The 26,459-nt window shown below is 40.5% G+C and overlaps 1 protein-coding gene across 1 annotated transcript in view; it reads left to right on the forward strand.

The window, feature by feature from the left end:
• Positions 1 to 8,845: 8,845 nt before the first annotated feature.
• nrm (neuromusculin) overlaps positions 8,846 to 26,459 on the forward strand; it is a gene marked incomplete at its 3' end in the record, with an annotated part of 114,616 nt that continues 97,002 nt past the window's right edge. The window contains exon 1 of the mRNA XM_089589751.1: positions 8,846 to 8,945. Within this exon, the coding sequence (XP_089445877.1) occupies positions 8,846 to 8,945 (100 nt within the window). The remainder of the gene's footprint in view (positions 8,946 to 26,459) is intronic.

Below are 26,459 nucleotides of genomic sequence, written 5' to 3' on the forward strand. Positions count from 1 at the left end.
ATCCCACAAATAGATTGTATCATGAATAAAGGTGTCATACTAAGCGACGTTGTAACATTTTTAATTTTTAAATATATTTTCATCGCACCAAGGTGATTTTACATAAATAAAAAAAGCAGATGCTGCAATACAACTTTGCGTTTTCTCTTGGGGTTCCTAACTTGTCTTCGATACCCTGTACACTTGGGTAAAATTTCAATCCTCAAAGCTAACCGAACAAAATTTGTAGTTCACAATCAATAATCTTTCAAACTCAATCTCAAGCTGATAAAAAATTAATCGTATTAATCTGGTTGTGCAATATAAACAAAAACACACGCACAGGTGGGCAATCGTAAACTTCTCCCTTTAATGGCCATATTCATATTTATCATACGATAAAATGCGTAAGCAGAGCAGGCCAAAGTTGGGCTATAGCGTAATAGATACGTATGACATGATGCACAAGAATGAAACTCGCGTTCAAGGACTTCAACAACCGCGTTCTGGGCGTGTTGCATGGTATACCCAATTACCATGTGCCGTGTCTGATGTTACATGCCCAGGTAACATATACGTTTTCGTACGCATGGGTGTATAATAATGGTACGTGTGCATGTATGAGGATGCAGCTGATCTCCTTCGTTATGTAATACCACAACCATTTGCGCCTCTGGAGTTTTACTAGTGGCTGCGGCATGGGCATGTGAATATATATACACATACGCGTATAACTAACGACTCGATATCCAGAGAATAAATATCCCAAGGAATGGAAGCGGGACCGGCAGTGGGGCTGTACCGAAACCTGAAAATACGCCATCGTTTGGCTCGCTGTTACAATCTTGAATACATCATGTGGCTTCGTTCGGCTTTTTCTTCGTTTAATTTATCTGTGATCGTTTATCATGAGCAAAACAAAGTATCGAGGGTAAGAATAGAGTTAAGTACTGTCACTTAGAACAAACGAACAAATTCAAGCAATGGAATTGTTTCATCTACTTCAACCGGACAAGCTTTTTTAGTCTTTCTCCTGGTTCTCTCTTACATATGTCCCTTTACTTTTCATTTTCCTTTTCCCGTTCAACTTTATCTTGCTCGAGTGAACTCTTGAAAGCTTTGCTCAATAAATGTTTTATTCGATTGACTTCTGACTTATTGACTCTCATGAGATTGACTTGCCGTTGGGATGGTAGTTTCAGGTATAGACGGATGATATAAGAAACAAAATACGAGGATTTGTAAAAAGAGCGAAACTTTTGACTGTAGTGATTTAAGTAGTCTTAATCCGCCTATCATAGTTGTTTGTCTGTGCAAATCAACGAGCTAGAAACGTTTACGCCAAGTAGCGAGTGCAACTTGGACAAATTTACCGTTAAAATTTTCTTTGCCTGATAAATGCACCACGTACAAAAAAATATCAACTAACAAATACGCCAAATGTATTTTCGAGGTACAGACTCGAAGACGTGCGCGAGAGATGTCGGATACTCACATAAAATACTGTAGCTGTTGGTTGTGCAATCGCACGGAGACCATAAGAAGATGATGGGTGGCCCGAATCGTGGAAAGAGAGGAGGGGCATTGGTGGCATGGGTGTAGAGGCCCTCAGAGCGGAGTACGATGACACGCTATATATATATATCTCTTAGGCGATTTGGGCCAACGCTATATACAGTTGATGAAAAGTATCGAGTGCTAAAGGCGCAGTTTTGTAACCTTTGCGTGTAAAAAAACATTTAATGCCCACCGAAAGATAAGCATATAGGAAGTGCATCATGAAGAAACGAGATATCGCTCGAGCTGGACTTCGGGGTCTTCATTGCTTTTCTAAAGGCAGGAAGGGAAAGCCAATGGGGCGTGAGAGCTTTTCAATTTTATGGGCAAACCCCACATATTGTACTGTTGTTCCTGTATCTATGATTACATACTTATCGTTGAAACTTGCGAAGAAAGGAAGAAGCACGTGCCTGAGGTGATGGTTTAAAAGCGCGAATTTCTTAGTCATTGAACGAGCTTGATCGATCCGCAAACCGCTTTCGTGTTAATTAAATCGATTGGTCTGGAATATTGCATGTCTGTGTGCATTTAATTGATCCATTCGTTGAAAATAACGTGAGGAATACAGTGGTCCTTATTTAGACCAAATTGTTTTCAACAAAATTAAGAAACCATGGTACCGAAGAGATCGAACTAAGAGACCAATCCCTAAATTCTCGTGGATGTAAAACTTGGGATCTGTTTGCCTAACGAAAAATAAATTTCAAAGTTTTTGGATCCGTAGAATTTCCCCCACCCCCCCTTCTCTTTTTCCTTCTTCAACTTCGTACTTTTATTACGACGGAAAGAAGTTGGAATGCACTTTTTACCGACGAGCTCAAGAAGAGAGACTGCAACCACCCCTTGAACACAGCTTCGTTCCCCTGATTAAGATTTCCAGGCTCTAATTAAAATTAATTCTCTTGACCGAGTTAAAACGGATTAAGAACTCGGTGGCGAGGTATTAAAAATGGCGCTCAATCAGTTCTCGAATCTAAATAGAAAGTGTTTTTGGTGAGTTTAGACACCAAAATTCTTCAGAAACAGTATAGTTAAAGACTCAAAGTATACCGAGTACCCACGATTGAATGACGAATACGTGCAAAAGGTAGGACTGAGTCCTTACATCTCCCGAACGTATGAGCTAAAAGAAAGGTTCTCTGCGTGCTCCTTTGACATCTGATTATTTTCACCCTACGTTTTATTTGCAGATCCAAAGACGTCGATTAGGGTCGGCAAAGATCCCGGATTGTCACGCGCACTCCCCGCGAGTCGGAAGCGTCCTCTCGATTAAAATTTCAAGAGGGACAGGAGCAATTCCCTGAGCGGGAGGCGAGCTTACCCCCTCGAGCTACAGCTTCTTGCTCAGCGTAGGGTCGTGTCCGGTGAATGCCCTGGAGAGGATAATAGAAGCTGGAAAATATACGGTAGACGGGCTGGTCGGTGGGTGTGCTCCTGAGCTTACCAGACACACGTGGAAGTGGCCTCTGCTCGTAAGGACAACCTACGAGGGTGACAAAGAAAACCGGACAATGAGCCGGAACGAGGGATATGTGGGTGGGCTTTATCCCCACTACTCACTTAATTATTATACACACGCATTGTGGGAAATCCTCTATCAAGGCGCGCTAGACTTCATTTAACCATACATATAATACATCTACTAGATGCATCGATCTTCATCGAGGATATAAAAACGTATCCCCTCTCGCCACCCATTGTTTCAATTGTTCCATATGCTCTTCTCCATCGCATCTTCCACTTTTAAGAATAATTATTATATGGAGACACGGGAGGGGGGCACTCAGGGCACCTAAATTATTAGCCGTTATTAGGTAATGCTACTTTCAACTAAGTGAGCTACTCCGTACGAAGATTACAAGCAGATTCGACTGATAAATCATTCAAGAGCTTGAGCTCGTTGGTGGTGCAAAACAACGATTGAACTTTGTGATGTTGCTGAGCGTTGTTGTTACTCCGAGGTTGTTTAAAAGGTATTGTTTCCTGTCTCCAAGATATGGGGATCACTCAACCGTACTTTATTGAGTCAAAAGTAGTTGACAAAAACTTTGTAAGTTTCATATTGGAGGAGTTGCCAAACACAATAGCTATTATCGCGTGAAACGAGTCCAACCAAGTCGTATGGAGTAGAGATAAGGACATGAGGAAAAGGTCACACAGTACGGTCTGAGTTGTGCCGTGAGTATTAATCGCGACATGTCCTTTTTCACAAGATCCTCGTTGCACTCGAGAACCAGCGAGACCTTATTTTCTCGCCACCCGCGTCGAGCGTTTGCGTATACATTCCAATTAAAATTTTTTAAATAGCTTTCGACGAGCTTGCACCCATTACCACGTCCATTTGCTATCTTGCTCGTTAAAAAAAAAAAAAAAAAAAAAAAAAAAAAAATTACATTCTAGAGTGTGGTCAGGCAAGCAGTTAGAAGCTGGAGCACAAAGGGATTTCATGTACAGACGCTCGCGTATTTGCCGGTGACAATAAGCCCGTACGCGCGAGAACGGGAATAGAAAGAGGGATGAGGGCGAGGATGAGATCCGCGTTCGTGGCATAAAATCCAATATCAAACCCTCATCCGGGATAATTAAATTCGATTGGTTAAGGCTCTCTCTTGGCGCATCGGCGCAATCGATTTACCCGAGGCTGCACGGCTTTATCAATCACAGCTTCGCGCTTTCTCGGTGTAAGAGGACTCGCGTGGATGTAGCGAACGAACGAGAGCAGGAGAGAGCGGAGTTACAAAAAAAAAATGAAGAGCGAAATGCTACAGTACGTGCAAAAATTTAATACCCGGCGTATTGACTAAATCTCAGCCGTTGAAGGTCTCTTGGCTTCAGCTTTCGGTCCTTTTGTTTATTTTATTTTATTTTTTTATTTATTTATTTTTTTTTTTTATTCAATTTACTTTTTTCATTCCGTACACACAAGTGCAAGAAGAGCAGCTTCATTTTCGGCGGAAAAGCCACTGGAATTATTATTTGCGTGAATAGATGCCACTGTACACGTATATTTATGTATTATGCTGCGAAAGTTCAGAGGACGAGAAAAGACCTATATAATGAAATATTTTTTGTACTTAGGTCAACGTTTTTGTCATGTAAATGTGAACTGAAAGTCCCATTGAATCTTATAAATGAAGGGATTATTTGAAAAATTTAATGAGCATGGCTTTTGATTTTTGTCATAAAAGCTCTGTGGGTGCGTGTAATAATAAGCAGAATTCATTTTCATCGATCATTTTCCAATCATATTCTGTAAACACATTAAAATGAGAGTAAATTATTATTTTTCTTTTTTTTCTCTCCGTACAAAGATGGGCAATGTACTTCAAATATTGAAGTACAAAATCCAATGAGTTTTTTGTTCATTTTTTTAAGAACCGAATTCATAATTGTGACAATACAATGTAATAAAATAATGCGTCAAATAAACAAACATTGTGAAGCAGCAGCTAACGAGCCTACAATATTTGTAATTGCGTTAAATTAATAGAGTGTGAAAGGAGAGTACTTTGATTTTGACGGGCGCGCTTTGCCAAGTATACTCGAACCTGCGGGCAATTATACCAACAGGTTGGGCCCCAAATAAAACGAGAGCTCAATATAAAACGAGTGCAGAGTGCAAGTGCGCGAAGAAGGGCTTCGGGGAACTTTACGCGTAATTGAGCTCGTAGAGTACAGGTACCAGGTACACCGCCCCAAATGCTACGCGCTACCAATACTCTATAATATCTACATCGTTAGCAAACGAGGAGCTAATAATGTAGGTGGGCGCAGAGGGTGGGGAGGGTGGTCTCATTTTTCTGTAATCTTTCTTCCTCACGATTTCATTCAGTTAAATATCACTTTTTGCCACGGTGAGTCACCATATGCGGATGCTTCGAGATGTACGCGTTCTTGGTTCGCTTTGACATACATACATTTTTATGCATTTTTTTCCTACGTCGCACTCACTTTGCAAATCTTTAAAAATAGCACAGTACACGGACGTTTGTCTCTTGATGCTTTTTTGTAACTATTTTCGCTGATAAAATTATTGAATCCGGCAAAACAGCCGCAGTTGTTCGTACTTATGGCATCATGGATTTGATTACTTTTGTCAATAGTTTATCACTGTATCCTTACTCGAGCTCAAGCCTTCGCCAGCCCTGACACAAGGAATTAACAAATTTCTAGTACCTGTTAAAAAATATTCAATGGTGCAGCAGTACGGCGGACACCACATAAAAAAAGAATGGTTTCCGAGAATGTATGACAAGCTATTGTCATGGCTAAAACAACACCAACGTATAAACGGAACACATCATACTTAACACCATAAGCCCCATCGATCTACAGTTATACATTGAGACGTATACCTTATACGGTATACTGTCCATACTCGGCCACAAAGGGATACCTTTCATGGTTGAATGCCACAGCTGAGGGATGGGGGAAAAAGGGTTAAGAAAGATAACTTATTATTCAAACCAAGCGATAGGTACTCCTGGCCCGACTGTGTACGTATAGGTATATATTACCTATACGTCATGGCGCTCTTACCCTTCCGCATATTATACTGTATACACACTATACCTCGCAAGTTTATGAATTTTATATGTAGGTATACGTTCTTGACTTGTATATTTTATGCTGGTATCAATATATTATACATATATGTATATAATTGTGCTCTTCGTACCCCATGGTTATACGGTTCGTCGCTTGCTTTGTTCTTATCGGCTTTTATGTCTATTGTTCATGCGCCTTTGTCAAATTTATGGCTGCTCTATTTTAAAATTAACTCACGAAAAGTTGCCAACAAATGAATCGAAACGATATCATATATATACTCTCACAAGGGAATTTCGAGTTGACAGAAATCCAATTATATTCATCATTGTATTCTCATTATATACTTGGTCATTCTAATGACAAGCGGACGGATGTTATAATGTTTTGAATATGAAAATTATAATTGACTCGTCTGTAGCTGTTGAACGAAATTAAATTGAGCCGAAGGAAAAGTAGAAAAGTATGTAGAAAAGAAACAAGGTTTTACAAATTATGTTAACTTTATTGCAAGAGTACAAAATGAGGCTCCAAAAAGTACTTGCATGTGTTTTTTTAATAATTCACATGCAAATGAAGCTTCATCCTGAGTGGAAAAAATTTAAGTATTTTATCTTTGCATAAAGTATAAAAAAATTTTCGAGAAATTTTTATTATTTTCCCGCAGTGGTGAATAAAAAATTAATTCATCCATTAATAGAAAAAAAATTTTTTAAATAATTGTTTCAATATCCGAGAACTTGCTCTTGTATACTATACTCTACCATCATAATAACCTTTAAATATCGCTGTTTGCATATCAAGCCCAAAGCTCGATTTTCAGATTCATAAAGTACACGTGGATATTATATAAATTGCGGATAAACAAATATACGTAGCAAGTGCACACAGGGATCAAAAATTTCTTTCAACTTGAGAATTTCCTCATGTAAATTTTTGAATTTCCATTTTCGCATATTACTCGACCTATATACACTATGTGCACATGCATCTCGTTGTGCGGCTTATTCCCGCGCTTCAATATGCGTACACATACGCGTGATGTAACGCGGACTTGTAGTAAGATTAACCATCACCAACAAAACCGTGGAAACTAAAAATCGTGTAGATAGGTATCTACAAAAAGAAACGAAAAACGATTTTTTTTTTTTTTTTTTTTTTTTTGCATTCAAAGTTGGGGTTACAGTCAATGATGATACTATCGCGATACCAGTTGTACGCCAACACATTTATTATATATAAACTCAGCGAGGCCTAAAGCTCGACAAAAAAAGCGTAAGTGCCATTAAAAATAGCATTGCACTTGGGCGTGGTTTTTTTTTGTATCCCCAAGCAATAGCGGTATATATACATGCACACACGTAAGAACGCAATGACGCAGAAATCCAAATTTATCGTCCCGAATGACTTTCCTCTCCTATATCCATGGCTATGGCCGAGTATAGCCTCCACAGCCGGCTCGTAAGCTCGCTTGGGCTCAACGCAAGCTCGCTCTCTCCACACGTACACCGAAGCATCAGTAATAGCGCACACCCACGCAGTCAAAGTTTCTCATGTATACGAGATGAGCAAGGGAGAAGGAGCGAGGGAAAATGATAGGGGAAAGTGTAGAGGCGACAGGTGTGGAGCGGCGGTGGTAAAAATACAGAGACACACACACGCGCGCTGGCGTTTGCCAGCACCCAAGCCCAGCAAAGTGTATTATGCCCTCCTTCTCCACCACCACCAGCGCGTGTCGAGAGCACCAGGCGCGCGCAGCCGCTCCTCCGTCTTTCCTGTACCTCCACCCTCGGCATGGCGCTGCCACTAAACTCGTGCGAGTGGGTATATAGCTGATGGCTCCGTAGGTATAACACACCACATCCGCGGCTAGTCTTGGTCGGGTGCCCGCTCCGCCCGGTCGTGTCCTCCTCGTCCGCGTCCGCGAGGCTCTCCGTCGGAAATAACACCGAACGCGCCGCGTGATCAACTACAAGTCGGTTGGCTCGCGCGACAACTTGCGGATGGTACATCCTCGAACGTGTCGTCCGCGTTAAAACGTTGGGTCAGTGTATACAGTGTCCTCGAAGGACCGAGTTCTCTCCCGATACGATGCTACGTCACACGAGTGTTTGTCATCCGGTTGAATCGACACAGTGACATTATTGATCCAGGTGTGATTGCCGACAGTGGTCACTACCCGGGTCCGGCCCAACGGCAATTTCGGGGTCGGAAGGTCGTGTAGAGCACGGGTCACGCACCAGCCCTCGTACTACCTGCCCAATATTTATTTTTCCATGTCTCTCGCGAGTATCTTATACTCGAGGAGCCAGTGCCCATGTCGTGTACACATCGGTAGTGCGGTCAATTTACCGATCGATCCACTCCTTATTGATAAGCATATAATTATGTTGTGCCTATTCCAAATAGCACATTTTAATCCTTTGGTTTATCGCTCCGCGGTCGTTGATTGTTTTTCGCGCTCGTAGATTGATCGAAGGGTGGCCTCTGTGCATACCTGCATACACATAGATTGTAGTACACGTTTATCGTAAACCCATGCAGGTGTCCACGTACGCATGCATATCGGGCCCGGTTGTGTGATCCGCGAGTTGATGCAGCTGCATCGGTTGTTGTTGTTTTTGTTGTTGCTGTTGTTGTTGTTGTTTTTGTTGATGATGTTGTTGTTGGTGTTGTCGTGATCGTTGAGCTGTAAGTGTTCAACGCAAGGGGTGAAGGATAATAAGTAACAAGTGGAGGGACAAGGGAGAAGATAGACATGGCCGAGAAGTGGAGGAGGAAAAACAGGGCGGTAGCACTGGGGCTTCCTGGGCTGTGTGCGTTGCTGATGCCGTTGCTCCTTTGCGACCCAGTCGAAGGTGAGTGACACCGGTTCCCGGCTATACATCAACCCCGTATGTGTACACCTTATACCCACCTGCTCACTTATTTACACACCCCTTATACGTGTCCCATGATGTACGACACGCGCCTTCGACGGGGTTGAGGGTTATTTAACATGTATCGGTGTAATATGCCCTCTCGTACTCGAAACTGAACCAATGTTGCGTGAAAATCCCATGGCATCGTGTTTGAGGTAAACAGAGTAGAAAGTCTGAGAGAAATCCTGATGGCTATACGTTATAAACGAACGATCGAGGACTCCCGTTTTGTTATTTTCGTTCACAGAGAGCAGCATTGATCGATTCACGCGATCGGGATGACAACGACGGGGTCTCGCAGCTTTCATGGGTACAACATATTATGTACACCGAGTGCCATGTTTATATATTCATGATGCATGTGCACGTAAATTCAGCACGAGTACACGGGTCGTATCGATTATCACTGTACGAGCAAATTATTATTCCACCTGATCGCATCCTTTTCATACAATTGAGATAGCATGTAAATGTAATACGCTAATTTAATTACACAAGTTTTACGATAATCGAATGCGTCATGGATACCACGATGTGAGAGTACCTGTCCAAATTATTTGATGGAGAACTAATTTTTATGGTATCACTTATCGAGTACTTTTATACAAGCTTATGTGCGCGTGATACCGTTAAACAGTGTTATCGGTACCTTTACGAAGTAACCGAAGCGTGGGTTCTCATGCGCTTAACTCAGTCTGTGGAAAAAAAAAAAGAGCTGACTTTCGCCTTCGTGCTCGTCCAGCGTGATAGACCAACTGTATGCACTCAGTGGTCTGCAATACACGATTGTGCTACTATACGACACTTTGAATTGATAATCGCTTAATTTCGACAATTGTTTACTTCATAGGAAATTTCGTCCATTTTGGAGCACGTGAACACATTTTTTTTTTCTCCAAACGGATATGAATAGCTTTGAAACAGAAAAGGTGGTTGACGGTATTTTTGCTTCTCCCAGTCGTAGTTTTCTGTACAGAAAGCAAGAGATCGATTTCGAGTTCTTTTCGTACAACCTTTTTGAAATCGAATTTGATATTCAGTTTTCATGTAAGCTTCATAGCAACAGACTCACTTTATCGTTTATTTTATCAATGTACTTGATATTTCCAATACAAAATTACGATAAAATTACTGAAACATACACTAAATTGTTTTTAAAAAATGCTTAAATAGGATACGATAGTATCACAATGTTCAAAAAAGTATAATCACCTTAATAAACAGTAGTAGAAAAAGGAAAAAATGATGTAGCCCTGTGTTCACGTGGACAACGTGAGGCCCCACAAATAAAATTATTCCATCTTTTCACAAGTCACCGTCCAATATCGAAGTCAATAAATATGCCATTGCTAACGAAGATTTCCAAAAAATGTCAAAAGCGACAAAACTTTTAATCATAGAAATATTTTAAAACTAAGGAAAGCACTCGACAACATCTAAGTGCATCCCACAGTTAACTGTACCACCCCTCACTTAACTGTCGAATTGGGGAGGGGGGGGAAATCGTAAAAAATCACCGCATGCCCAGCGACGTGTATAACGAGTCTTATGGGAAAAATTAACGAAACATCGTGCGCGGAAAAGGATCAAAAGAAAATACAAGTGCGTGGGTAGAATATACAAAAAAGAGCAGAAAAAAGCAGTTGGAGCGAGAGCTACAGCGAATAGGTGTCTTGCCATGTACAATGGGCTAATCTGATGTTATTTGTTCCCCACGCCTGATGCGTATACACGTACTGTCTAACAACCGAGCTCCCACTGCACATTCTTTTTGTCATAATATCCTAGTTGTCTCGTGTTTACGTATATGTATATATACATGGGCACTTGCCTCTCAGCCGCAAAGTTAGCTCGTACCTCCACCTGCTCTCACCTGTGTTATCTATATGTGTACATAAGAACGTGACCTCTTTCTCTTTCCCTCTCGAAGGAGCAGCGCGTCGCACTTCCGTGCGTCTCTAATGCCCTATGAATTGAATTACCGGTTTACCCTCCGTCCTCATTTTTTTTTTTTTTTTTTTTTTCCACGTGCACGCATGTGTGGTGCGCATTTTTTAGGGCTCGCCCCGAGCCGCGCTAATTGAGACGAGCGCGTGTTTATGCAGCCGAGGGAGAAGGCGAGGGCATGGGAAAGACGAGAAGACGTACCGTCACGGCGCGCTGCTCCCACTTCCGCTCTCCTGTGAACGGCTGACGCTGCGTATATACTTTAATACCCCAAGACACCGGCAACAGCCGCTCCCCGTCCTCGCTCGCTCCTTCTGCCACCGTGCGCGTATACGAATTTTCACTGGATCCATAAGCTTTTGTCCAACCAACGAGTGCCTATTAAGTATACACTACCCAATTTAACTTGAACGAACGATATTGAAAGCATTGCAAACTTTGTCCTCTTTGGGGTGTGACAGATTTTTTATTTCGCGATATCATAATGTGCTCTCGTCGGGGGGTTCATCATTGTTGGAGTGGATTGCACGAGCAATTCGTATTCGCTTCGAGTGGGGTTCCGGGATATTTATTTTCGCTCGGTTGCGCATTGATTTTGCGAAATGAAATTTTCAGCAAACAAATTTATCGAGCTTTACCGGAGTTAATGCGCACATCCCGGAGTCATAAAATATACCTACCCAGTTTAGCTTTCGCCGTTTGGTTTATCATTGCATCGAGTGTTTTTCCTCCCTCTCCCCAGCGGGTAAAATGGATACTGAATGGGAATGAAATTTTTTAACCAGATTTGCATCGCGATACGTACAGTTTCTTTTTTGGAATATCACAAAAAATCGCAAATGTTTTTATGACTGGAGAGAAAGAGCAAAACATTACGGCAAAATTGCATTTTCGCTCGTCAATTTTCGCGTTTCAAAGCGATTTGTATAAACCAATATACTTATACATCGTGTATATATCTTTGCACACCTATATCTATATACGCTATTGTACTACGTTCATGCTCTACTCTATAAGCCGATATCCAACGCAGCGGATATCTCAAAGGCAAATAATATCAGGACAAATACGTCGCATTGGAACCCGTCACGTTTCTCGCGCTGATTTTACGTTGAATCTTAAATTCTTCTTCACCCCCACGAACTTGAATCATTGCCTTGGTACTGAATCTGAACTTGGTACTCGTGAAAAAAGTTAACTCTCATATTTACAAGTTATTCAAAACTAGTATAAAATACGCGAAGATTACGATTACTCATCTCAATTATGGTTTTCAAACTGTACTGTTCATGCACCATGAGTACAATTGTAAATTCTGTTTGAATGTTGAAAATCTTTTGAAATGAGCACACTAGAGCTACTAAAACTAAATGTTCAATTAATAAACAGATTTCAAGGTTTGCACCATAAAAAGTAACCTATACTGATTTCAAGTACTTGAACCTATACAGTACTGTACTTTCGAGCTTTGTATCAAAAAATTAGCGCGAGCCACTTCTTAATGTACCTCATGATGCGTAAGATTGCTCGAAAAAATGGTGGATAATTTAAGACTTTATCCACATCTCGTATGCATAGGGTGTGTTTGTCTTTTACGAGAGAGATGAAGCACAGTGCCACCTAAATCATTGGGATTCAAATTTTCCAATAGTTTGGCTTCGACGCATCTGGCATCCGATGCCGCAAGATATACACAAGTACCTATCGAAGTCGAGCCCAAGTTGACTGCGAGTTCAGTTTGCTCTGTCGTTGCTGGAGTATCTACTCCTAAATTTCGTTAACACGTAATCGTCTATGTATACGTCGCTCATGGGTACAATATCTAATTCAAATCAGTGAAAAACACCGCCAAGCCAAATTAGTCGAGTACAGAATACGAAATTTTTTTTTCCACCCCGTGTCGCGTCGAAGCCAATGTCCAAGTGACCCAGCAAGTACATAATATTTATGTAAAAACATGCAAAAGTAAGACAATCAACCGATTTTTTTCGTTAGCTAAGATTTCCGAGTTGTTGGTCCCAAAAAAATTTGTCTTAAATATCTCTTAATATTCGCGGAACCAAAAGAGATGAATAGTAATTGTTAAGAAAATACTGCTGTATGGTAGCTCTATTCCTTCTAGTCTACAGTAGATGAAAAGAGGATTTGAATGGGCTTTCTCAACTGGTGTCGTATTATTACTTGCCTGCCGAAGCATACTTATTGCTCGTGTGTTTGATGTTGCGAGTCCTTTTCACTCCCTCCCTTTCTCTGATTCGAGGGTAAAAGCCATCTACGCGCACCTCTTCTCTGGCTTGTAGAAACGTGTTTCCCAGATATTCGAGAGAGCGCTAGTACTTTCGTTTCAAAGACAGTCACATTCGCTATGGGCCCTTTGTACGTACCCTGCAAACGTGCAGTAAGGGGAAAAACCAATTTGTATGAGTCTACTACAATAGCGTGTCTCAGGTTCGAGAGGTATCTCAACATATCACGATCTGAGCTTCAGTCAACAGAAACAATTGGAACAGTACGTTGTACATACTGGGCTGTCTGTGGATTCCCTCGGTGCCTTGCACTGCATCTCGTGCGATGGGTGCAATAAAGAAAGTTCAGTGACAAACACGTTTAAGCATCAATAATTCCAGCACGTTGAGCACCCTGTTTCCCGATCCCATGTACAAACGATACACGGTTCAGCGTTACAAAGTGAAAATATTAATCCTCTCTTTGAAAGCTCGATCATAAACATCAGTGGCAACGGGAGGCAAATGAAAAGAGTAGGTATACAGCGACTATACTGGGGCGGAAGTTTGATTAAGCACGACTATTCGGCTTTCGCACGATAATAACGACAATCATGATAGTAATCATAGGGATTGGAGTCGGGGGATTGGTGGCGTGGTGCTCGGTTTTCCTTTTTCACGAGGGCCTTAATTCCCCAATTCCCGTTTTCGGGACGAAATGCGTATACGCATAGTGCTGGGAAAAAGCCAACTGTTCGCGTTACGAAATGAGTGCACGCAGGCTCGGCTCTCTCTTGACTGTCCTCGTTGTGGAAAATCGCGTTGTACTCATGATGCATTACACTCGCTCGTCTGTGGCTGCTTTTTATCAAAAAATGTATCGCAAACGCGCAACGGTAATCATTTTTAGATTCGCGCGACAAGAGGCAAACGCCTATGGAGACACCCAAACGATGTCATTGTCAGATGTTGATTTTTCATAATGTTTAATGAAACGGGCATCAACTACACTTTATTTGCAGAATCTCACGTTGGCCGGAGTTTATTGGAAGTTTCAAGGTTTTTTTTTATGTGTTGTCACATTCATATTCAAAATACTTAGTTTGAACTAAGTTGCGATACATCTTCATTATCAAGACTCTGGCTGAATAAACGAAATACTGGAAACGGTTTAAAAAATGTTTTCAGGATAACGGGAGTTCTATTGTCGAGACAGAGTTGGAAAATATTTTTAGGATGGAATTTAAAGAAATATAATATGTCCCAACAAAACGAGAGATCCCGGAAAAAATGTTACTCCGGACAAGCATACACCTACACGGGTACACCCAGCCACGGGAGATTAATCTGATTATTCCGCGCGAAGCGAAGAGAATCCAAGCGGAGAAGTTGGAGGAACCCAGTGGGTCGGCAAATAAACGTCTGCCGTGAATTTACTCGCGGCTGGCTATCTCTCTGCTCATTAGGGCGTAAATCAAAGTTGCATCAGTACGTTGCAACTGAAGGTGTTTGATTGGCGATAGGAGCCAGCAAACTGGTTAGCTGCTGCGCTAGCTTTCCCGGTGTTCTGCATATAGACTGATGTGTTTGCGCACGTTAAATGGTAGCCTCTACCACATAGACGCCCGTACACGAACGAACAGGGGGATTGAGTCAACATTTGTATTATTGAGAATAGGCTCACCAACTTTGGCTTTGGGTGTATGTTATTTGATTTTTTTTTTTTTTTTTTTTTTTTTTGGCGTCAGTATAATATACCTACCATTGCGTACTTACGTACTGTGTTTTTAAATACTATTTTTGAAAATCGAGATTAATTTATATGGACTGTATGAAATATCGTTTTTCGTCTGGATAATTCCGTAAGGTAGCACACGTGTTTCAAATGACCCAGAAAACTATACCATACTCCATTAAGGTATTTAAGATTTTTACTTCCCAAGTTGTGGTATACAATGACATTCAGATTAAGCCTTAATATGAGCTCTGGTAGTGAAAAAAATATTGATTAGTTCGAAATTTGTGGAAGATCTGAAACGGCTATTATAAAATTATTATAAAAAAAAAAAAAACAATTTTGGGTTTTTCGAGTCACCAGTCATGCTTTTTAAAAACAAAAAGCATTTCGCGAGTAAGCTAGATTTTTCAGACCAAACCAAAAAGGATAAATTCACACTTATACAGCATAAATAGAAGTGTTTTTTCTTAGTTTCCAGGGTGATCATTGAGGATTTCTGAACATTGTCAAGAACAGGTGAAATTAATATTTCGAGTTGCTCAAGTTAGTATTCTCCGTAAAGTCCAGTCCTTGATGAAGATATAGGGGAATAAAAACTTTGAGCAACAATAACTGTTTACAAGCAGGATCGAAACAACACGAGTGATTAATTATACTTCTAGTGGCAAGCAATATTATTAGGGCCACTTGCTAACGGCTCCCAAAGTTTTAATCCGACCGAATTTAATCTTTCAAAGTTAACGCTCCACCGACTAAGCCACGGGCTACCCTGGGTTGTGTGGCTGCGTATACGTATATTATTAGGTGAGGTGTACTCTCTTGGTAGAGCGTCAAGTAGATATATTCCCCAGGAGTAACTGAGGGTGGAGGTGTTGGGCCAATACAAATTATGACATGAAGCAAGTTTACCGAATCGCCACTTGAAATCAAGACAACTATTTTGTATATAATACGTACGTCAGAGCCGCACCTGCAGCCTCTAGTGCACATTTCTTCTCTCTGACTCTGCTGTAGCTTTAAAGCCATGACTATGCCTATAAGCGCATACACACATAAACCACACAGAAGAGATGGGGAAAGGGGTAAGTCACAAGTTTTACAGAGATAGAGAGAGAGAGAGAGAGAGAGGAACATCGGAACCATGCAAAAAACGGAGGCTGTGTATATATATTTCCCGCAAGTTATCTGTTGACGTCACTCTCTGCTTTTCTCCTGCCAATGGTCCCGCTGCTATTGTTTTTGCCGACCAAGTTGTACTTCGATTGCTCCAATTTTTTGGAAAGTACATAAAACGCAGCTATTCACTTTGGCAGGATTTAACAAAAACAAGAACAACAACGTCTTGTCGGAAAACCTTATGAGATCAAAAACTCGTGTACCTACTTCATTTTATATATATATATATGTGTGTATGTCAATATAATCTGCATCATGATTAAATCTCAAGTTATCGGTTGTTGCTGGTTACACGACGAGCTCACAAATTAGGGCACAGAGGGTGGAAATGGGGTCGTCCCTCGTTCCGCGCATTAATAAGCTCGCCTCGTTTCCTACATCAGCGAAGTTCCTCAACGAAAACCGTAATTCACCGAAACTGCCTCTCTTTGACTCAATATTATCCTAACGCTCTTGCTCGGAAAGGCTGCACCGTACAGTTCTGAGAGATGCACCACGTCAATATACCAAACTACACGCAATACAGTATTTGCGGAAGCAAATCGATTTTCGATCCCCGAATCCATGGAGGCTCTGTACAATCCAAGATTATTCCACTGTAGGGGACACGGTCCAGCTGTACATACACTCGTGTAGTTTCTGCCACTTTTACGAAAACAAGGATCAAAAATTACAGAGACAAGATAGAGAAAGAGTGTCCCGGTTATTGATAGCGAAATAAGAGGATGTATAAAACTTAAGCGAATACCACGGGCTCGCGGTATAATATGTATACACGTACAGGTGCACGTTTCGGATGCCTCCCCCGAGTGCGCTCGGATTCATCCGGAGCGATCGCGTACCCGAGGCACGAAGTCGATTTACCCCTGAACCTGTAGGTCCTCCTTTTCTTTTTCCCCCATAGCAAACTCGTATACTTAGTTACCCACGCCAGGCAAACGAAAACTCTTCCCACCCTCGCCCCGAAAACGTAAGCGCGCACACGTACACGGATTGCAGCTCAAACGCGTGTTTCCCCACCCCCTCCAAACTGTCTTTATCCAAGGGCACGTTGTACCTTTGGCTCCCGCACATAAATATATACGTCCGTCAGCCAAGTCAGTTCTGCAACGGTAGTTTGAATTAGACCTGTGTAGACAACTTGTTACGTCGTTAGGTAGTCCGTGGGATGACGATTATACGCGGAGAGAGGGTGGCCTGGTTCTAAAATCTCCCCTGTCGTTGTATACAGGTATAGTTTGGCCCGTGGCACCGACCGCGTGGGGATGATAGTACAGGGATAGGGGCTGAAACTCTGTATGCGACGAAGCGGAGTGCTTGAGGGCTCCGTGTTGACTTCATCGTACTTTGCTTAACGGGAAACTGCAATACAACCTACGGCCGTTGGTATGCAGTTATCTCTCTCTCTCTCTCTCTCTGTGTGTGTGTATAATGTACTGTGGCAATGTCGGATGAATTTTTCATACAAACATACGATCGTCGTGTTGAGGGTAAAAATATTAACTTGAACATCCATACCTTGGCAGTTACACGCTGATTACTTTAATACTTAAAATATAAATAAAACATGTGCCATGACCATTAGTTGACATAGTTTATCGTGTGTGTTGAAAAAGTGCGAATTTTGGAAAAAAAATTTTAATTTAATCAACATCCGCGGTCTTAGTCGCAACTTAAAAGTCAGAGAAAATTTTCGTGAGGGTATAGGACTATAGGAGGCACGAGTAATACGTACTTGATAAAAACGAATACGTAGTTACGTAAATTATGTACGTATCAGTATATCCATCGAAGAGGTAGTGTAATAAGAAAAGTTTTTCTAACTAAGGATGAGAAGACGTCTTATAATCTTTAACGGTACTTGCTTGAAAAACTTTTCAAACTATTTTGTGTTTATGCTTGGCTCGAGCTCTAACGATGAATCTTGGAGAAGCTTAACTTAAAAATTTAATCACAACAATAATGGGTGAACAATTTATTCGTGCAAATGCATTACAATTCAGATTTTTAGGTGAAAAATGGTCAACTTACGGTATTTGTCGGTCGTCCATTCACTGCGGATTTCAACCAGACGTCCTTGTTTTGACAAGTAGATGAACCTGTATAAGGAGGATTTTTTTTTTTTTTTTACAAAAATTTTGGTTTCATTGGCAACTTATCGACAATTTTGATTGCAACTGTGGATACAATAACAAAGGGAAAAAGCTGCACAGGCGAACGAGAATCTCCTACAGCCGCGACGTCACGACGTCAGAAACCGAAATAGTCAGCGAAAACTCGCTGGTATCTATTCCATTTTAATCGTCTATCTGGAATGGCAGTCTCCAGGTGTGTGACACGGAACGAAGCGAACAGTCGTCCACTCGTTACATGCCAGCGTCATCGTATATAGTAAAGTCGCAAGAGAGAAGCTCTCACTTCCGCCATACTATTCGCGACCGCCGCCCTGAGCCGTCGTCGCTCATTGAGACTGCCGCGTTCTCCTATCTCTTCACTCCGTACCTCCAGGTCCCTTTAGTTAATGTCCATTAGACGTAATTACCTAATGGATAATGGTCCACGGGTTTCCCGTTTCGCGCGCGAATACTTACGTGACAAAAGCTTCGAAGTTGCCGATTTTCTATACTGTACGATCGTTCCCTCGATTACAATGTTTAAATCTAGTTACTCTATGGGCTTTCGATTGCATTTGATTGGTTATTTAAAACGGCTGTGCTTTATCAAAGTCTTGTATCGGTAATAAATAATAGTGTTGGACGGTGCCATAACGTAACACTGAAATTTTCATAATTTCGAGTCAAAGTGCGCATTTTTTTAGGGTTTTCAAATAATCAATATGTGTATGCCAATATCGTTTCATTGGTTGTTAAATGTTTATCACATGTAATAAACGGTAACATGATAAATTATAATCGGTGCATAAAATTTGTATACTTTTACATTCGATTTTCCAGGTTTTAAAACTCATTAACAAGTGTATGACCAATCAGTAGATTCATTCTTTGATATCCGGACTAAATCGGTATTCCAGGTTATCGTATTTCATGATTACCAATAACTTTTTAATCTATTTTTCGTTTGAGACTTGGTCAAAGTTTGCATGGAGTACGATTTCAATCTCATTAAAACTTATTATTCCATTCTCGATACTCCGATGAGCCGTCTATGTCTGTCATGATGATTAAAAGTTTATGGGATTTTAGAATGTCATTTCCAAAGTTCAATGATTCGTCGTCATGTACATACACACGTAAAAAGCGTGTACATTTATCGATATGCAGTTTTTTAAATCACGTTATTTCCATCCACTTGGTGACGTTTTAAATTAGTCAACTTAAGATCCTTTGGTGTGGCTAGTTTAACTTGAAAAAAAGAAAAAGCACCTTTGAGGGGCGCTGAAAAAACTAGGAAAATCTTTGATCTCCTTCAGAAGGAAAAAATTGGATCACCTCAACCATCTTGTGGCCTGGCCTTTGAAGTAACTTAAATTCATTTTTGTTCACTCGCCTTCTTACACATGCAAGTATTATCTAAAAAGGATTTGGTTTCTATTGTTAAATAGTAAGGACTTTTGGTACGAAAACAATTATCTTTAACTATAGCATATAAGTGTACAGCATGCGTATTCAAAGACACATCTTTGCGCAAATCGTGTTACCTCAGTACTAAATTATATGTCACAGCAGGATAGTTGCAATGCTAGTGTTTGCTTTCTTGTTCATAGCGAACGTATCAGAATTATTAATGAATAAAAAAAGGAAGGGACATGTTCTATAAATTTTCCAAGTTTTGGAATTATTCATAAAGTGATGCATACTATCTGAATTTTCGTCGCGATATTGAAGAAACGTTCGTGAGAAAAAAAATCAAGATTTTAAGCAACTTTTCCCATTTAAGTGAAGAGTTATTTTTTAGAGTCTTATGCTTGACCCGCAAGGAATTTTTTCTTATAAAATACTTTTATCATTTTTATTTATATCTGTTAAGTAACTTCCACCTTAAGGCCATTACGCTGTGACGATTGCATTGTTTTCAAATCATATCACGTTTACTGGGGCACCTCTGCTTTGTTGTGAGTAACTCTGTATGCAGAACAGAAAGAGGAGAGATTATGAGGAGGAACGATGAGTAAAATTTAAGCTTCTCAAATTATATAGGTCAAGCTGTTCACCGAAGCATAAATACGTCTTTTTTGCAACACATAAAATGCTACTCCCATTGCCACTCTGTAATGGACCAGCATTTTTGTAAAGTGCAATTGAACTTGGAAAAAAAATACAAGTTTTGCAGTTTGCAAATTATGATTGAAGGTGTAAATTATATCAAGATATTTCACTTTAACTGACAATGACAATTCACGGATAATTATCTCTGATAATATAAACTAAGAGTAAGTAGCTCACTCAACTGAGCGGAAAAAAAATTAATCTAAGAGAAATGTCATGAAAGATGTTATGCATTTTTTTAAATCTATTCATCCATTGTTTTTTAAATTAACGTTGCATGGAGTGTATTGATTTCAATCTAGTTAGAAAAATCTTCAAAAGATGGATATATTGAGCAACTGCTCAAAAATTACTCTGTTCCGTGGATCCATCAAATATCTCTTGATTAATGTATCCCGCGAAACCTGTTAGGCTGACAAATATTAGTCTGTTCTCGTAGTTTAATAATCAAGTTCCAATCAATAATGTAATAAGCTACGAAGCTTACCGTGTATTATACACATGTCGATCACTTTGATGTGCTTTTGTTTCATAAACATAAGCATAACTGGCTTTTTGGTAACGAAAAATATTTATTATTATTGTAGTATGATGTAAACTAACGTTATTGAAAGTATGGCTTTACAAAATCGACAAACTGTTTGATTAGTTTATTAGTTCGAATTTCAATTAAGCTAAGCTTATTATAATTAGTTTTATTCATAATCAAGTAGTTACTCAACGAACCATGCATAAATTATACATGTATGCACGGAGCAATGCATCTGTGATGTACGATAAGCGTCTGTGTATGTGTGTTTACTAGAAAAGAGATTTTATCATACGTCATGTACAATGAGCGTCACAGTTATTTTTACTATTATTATTATTATTATTATTATTATTATTATTACTATTAATTTTTTTTCAAAGGCAAAATTTGAACTCTGCAAATTTTAACGTCTTTGAAATCGCATATGAAAAAAAAAAACGAATGAGAAAAATATCGTGGACAATGGAAGACCGGTTTGCTAAAAGAGGCAACTCCCTGCAGCAGTTACACCAACACTAGCCGTATAGGAGCAGCTGCGTCGACGGTAATCGCGGAGCAAATTGATCTCACGGGATTCTGCACCGTTCACTGAATCCGTTTGTCTTTTGACGACAAATTAAGAGAGTACGAAAGTTCTGACGCTACTGTTGAATGAAAAACAATAGCTCAACTATATGGGGGGAAAAAGTGTTCTGTGGACGACGAGGAAACGAAAAGTGATCACGATGACGTAGGGTAAGGGCATTTATTTTTGCAGACTAGCTTTTCATTGCGGACCCTCCGTCCTCCACATTGAACTTTTTTGAACCTGTGTGCGGTTGCCATGAGCTTTTCTACTCAGGATTGGCAAGATGGTTTGTCAATTGTAGTTTCATTAATGTTGAAAAGTTTTTTCGAGTCATCGTTAAATCATGACTTTGCCGTGCATACTTACTATGATATATCATGTATTTTTATTAAGTCTGGTAAATATATTTGGCGATAGATGTTCGATGTGTGTATAAAAAACAAAAAATTTTCAATATTGGATAAGGCAGTATTATAACAATTAGTTGATTGGTTACAGTTGTGAACAACGTGGCTTTGATGTGCATAACATTAGCGGAGATTCAAATAAGAAATCTTTTCAGTTTTTGGTGAAGATATTGTGTCTCATGTTTAATTTGTAATTAAGTAATTTTCTTGTATAAAGTGTGATCTACAGGAAAGTAACTTTGAATGTTCTCTAATATTCTTGTAACTAGAGTCTAAATAATAACAATAAAAAAATAATAATAATAATAATAATGATACTCGTAATGATAAACAAAAGCGTACATAGTAATGTGTGAAAGATTTGTGTTGGATAGTTCAGAGTTGGAAATTATTTCCGAGAAATGTCTGGAGTAAGCAGAGAGCGCACATATATACATAAACAAGTGGCACTGCAACAACAGCTCCTCAAGATGCTATTATGATAATTCCTACGCGCGCGAAAACTGTATAGCTTAATGGTAGGAAACGATTCGAGCAGTTGAAATATTTCACGACACTATACTGCTATACACTTGCAGCAAAGTGCGAGTTTTGCTTCTCGGATAAGTTTAATTGATTCAGCGATGGCCCAGCTAAAGTTGCGCGATGGCAGAAACTTTTGCTGTTTACCTGGCAGACACGTTTAATTTTCGCGGAGCAACGTTGCAACTGTTATCACAACACGTGTTCGATGTAACCAAATGATCGTACAAAAACTGGGATTTGAAAATATACATATTGAAGCCCGCGAACCAAAAAAAGATTGTTAATATTCTACACTATCAACGGCAGCATTGCAAAATCGATTAACGAAGCTATACTTACCAACACACCCGTGGTTATTATTAAGAGACCTGACCGGGAGGCAAATCTACAGAGTAAATATCAATCCATCGGTCGCCAAACGAACCCAATAATCCATACAGTGTTGGTCCAAAACGAAAACGTACTCTCGTAATTGGTGTGTTCTCGTTCACCCCCTACATGGTACGAGTCATGAATTGTACAAGCGTACACTTGTGTATACCTTGCATTACTCGTTCGATTGGGTCACTCGGCTCTACTTCACCTCTAATGTCTGGTTCTGACGCTTGTAACGTCCAATTCAGCTATAGATAGGTACTCCGGAAAATTCCAAAAGCGAACAAACGCAAGCAAACTCCCAATACTCCGCACTCGCAGATCAGCGACGCGTACGAGTGACACGAGTATAATTATACGGATTTCAGAGCTAATTATTTATAGGTCAGGTGTACACAGAGCCCCTTTCCACCCTCCCTTCTATAGTTACCTTGTGTGTTAAACAAGACCGAAACTCAGCAGAATCATCCACGCTTTATCGCACATACGTGGTACACACATCAGATACACATACATAGATTCCCATACGCTTGGACACGTAGAGAGTAAATATAGTAACTATATACAGATTTAGTACACAGTTGTGGAGAAATTCGCCCGACGTCGACAATGTAGATGGAAACAGCGGTCGCAGCGTTTCCCGTCTCTTTCTCATTTTCGTGTGATAAAACATAACACACACATAGGTGTACATAACGTGCAAACAACAATATCTCAGGTGTGCGTTGATTCGTTGCACGTGTGGTGGTTCTCGATTATACAGATATCGAGCTCGAATTACTCCTCGCGCTTTCGCGCTCCGCAATCAACGTTTCGCTTGACAATTGGGCTCACGTGTCTGCGTCTGTGTATTTTAGTACACATTGTACAAGTTGGCCGCGGTCTCGCGATCGTTTTGCGCAAACTATGCTGCGTTGAGCTCTCGCGAACAGCTCATCGGGAATACATCGCATTGCGTGTTATTGGCTCGAAAAATTACCTGCCTATGATTTCCCTCCCTCCCCCCCCCTCTGCCTATATCGAAAATGTCGATGGTAATTTTCCGGTAGCGTTGTGCATATATGGGTCATTTGCAACCTTCTGTTTAATCTTCTCGATCGATGAAAATCATCCCTTTTTTTGCCACAACCACCCCATGTGCATACGTGTGCTACTGTCATATCGGCTCACTTGGCTTCATCGAAATCACAGAGGATACATTGCAATCGAGGACCAGTTGGTTCTCTTTTCCAATACTGATCGGCCGTTGTAAAATGAGTCACGGTAGTACAACTACTTGGGTTTTTTCCATCGTTTCAATGAAAAATTAAACAAATTCGATGTATTTATAAAAAAAAGAAAAGAAAAAGTGTGACTTTAACAATGCAAACGAAGAAGGCATTTGGTAGGCCTTTCTATCGAGGTTCGTACAATATGTAGGTATTTGCTTAAATTTTCCAATACATACAGCTTAAAGGTTGATTCTTAAACATCCACCCTCTAAAAGTGAACTAAAAAAAAAAAGATAAAAGAAAAAAAAGCGAACAAAATTTCAGCTTCGTATTCGTGTGTATAGCTCATGGGCGCCGTACAGGCATGCCCTTCCTTTATCGCACAAGTGCACGACATTGCAAAAACGGAGCGCCCGGCCTCGCGGAAAAATTAGCCGACTGTGCTCCGTCGGCTGACTGGCTCGTGAGTTCCTTTTCTTGTTTTTTTTCTTTTTTTTTTTGGATTATTTCCGCTCGTTTATCCTTCTTTCTTTTCTTCGCTGTTCGCTTCGACTGCGGCTGCAGCTGGCGAGAAACGCCCCTATCGACGCGCCCGAACAAAAGGCGCCTTCGGATTTGAGAGTCATCGTTTTGCCGGTGGGTTAAAAGGGCTAGACCCTCGAGTCGAGCGCCGCCGCCGAGCTTTTTACATCTACATACAGAAATAGCCATTCATGCAAAGAAAAAGAGAGAAAAAAGGAATTACCGCTGGAATAACGGAGCTCGTCTAGGTACACCAAACTTGCTATACCATGAATTCAGAGGGAGTAGTATATCCATTATAGGTGTCGTATGTTTTTGCTGGTTATTTGAGAATTTTTTTTTTCTAAAATGAACTCACACGTTGATGCAGTTGTGTTGAAAGGCTACCAATTATTTTGATACATCCATGGTAACATGCAATCAAACACCCACTCGCAACTGTATGAGAGTACATCTGATGTGTACAAGTACAATTTGGACTCGCTTTCGTGAATATTAACGACAGTAGAAAAAAAATCAATTCATCCTCTTTGTCGATTGGATAAAAGTTTTATTCGCGCTTTAGGTGAGGATCGAGGTGAGAAGTAGTCATTTTAATACACATTAGAAACAACGAATCCTTTTGGAAACCAATCCGGGCGTACATTATACGAATGGCTCGAATATGCTGTTCCCGCGAAATATTCCAAACGCGTAGTAATATAATTCGCTCGCGTGGCATTAGCGGTTCGCTTTGTACGCAATATTATCATCATCATCGGCGTACAGTTAAGCTGCCTACATATACCACTTTGGTACTTGACACTAAAAATTTTCGTGGATCATAACGTGTATATATACATCATGCGTGAATACTCGCGCAACATTTTCGAGTCTCATACGCTGAAAAAAGCGTCGAAGCATCTCTTTGTCGTATAATTTTGTTTGTTCGGCAAACTAAAAATTACCAGCTCTTTTCAATCAGACGGCTGAGAGGACATAATACTCGCTAGCGTCACCGAGCCGAGGAAAAGGAGGTAAATAGCGTGGTATTACTTTCGAGGAGACGGTAATCGCCAATTGAAAACTTGCTTCCTCGCGGGACAACGTAATAGAGCACGGGCAAGGGTTACAGAGCCAACCACTCGAGCAACCCCTCGGCAGTCCAACAATTAGTCAACCAAGTGTGGCTTAGGTATGGGCGTACATATCAATCGACGGTACCCGCGAGGGAGCAAGGCGAACAAAAAAATTAATCCACGTGGGGTGGTGGCTCCGGTGATCGACCGCATGTTCAGGTACGTGTACACACAGGCTCATGGATATCCTTGGTAGGACGCGAAACATACTGTGGGCTTGGGTGTCTACATATACACATACATAATATACTTTTCTGCCGGCTGGATGCATCCGTGGTATCAAAGTGGGGGGTACTGTGTATGACATTTGATTTAAACTGCAATACAGCGGGCCAATCCGCGTTTTTTTTTTTTTTTTTTTTTTCTTGTTGTCTGTCCCTATTTTTTTGCACCCATGTCGATGTGCACTGCGCCACAAACAGGTATACAACGCATATTTTATACGATATACAGTCGCCAGCTACGAGAAAAAAGAACCTGATTTATTTATACATTTGGTTTGTTGTATATATCTATACTGTACCTATATATGTGGAGAGACTTACAACCAAGGGGTTGAAATGTCCACGTGTATAGTTATTACGAACAGCTTTGTCGGTTGTACGAGTTTTTTTTTCGTGCGTCACTCTGAATGTTTTATACATTTTTTTTTTTTTTTTTTTTTTTTTTCATCTTTTCCTCCCCTCATGGAATTCCAATTACAATAGGTAAACTAGATAAATACTCTGGTCTTCCGTTCCCTTTTACGTTGACACGTATCGGCACTCTCTGATCTATCAGGCCAACAACTAGGAAAGTAATCCATCCGTCACCCCAGTACATCTGCTTAGGTATATTACGACCAAAGCAAATGATTCCTTCGAGGCAAAGGCACGCACGCA

Source organism: Copidosoma floridanum, unplaced genomic scaffold (genome assembly GCF_036245765.1).
Source record: "Copidosoma floridanum isolate Cflo_tuat_1 unplaced genomic scaffold, Cflo_Japanese_pri ptg000009l, whole genome shotgun sequence".
NCBI lineage: Eukaryota > Metazoa > Arthropoda > Insecta > Hymenoptera > Encyrtidae > Copidosoma > Copidosoma floridanum.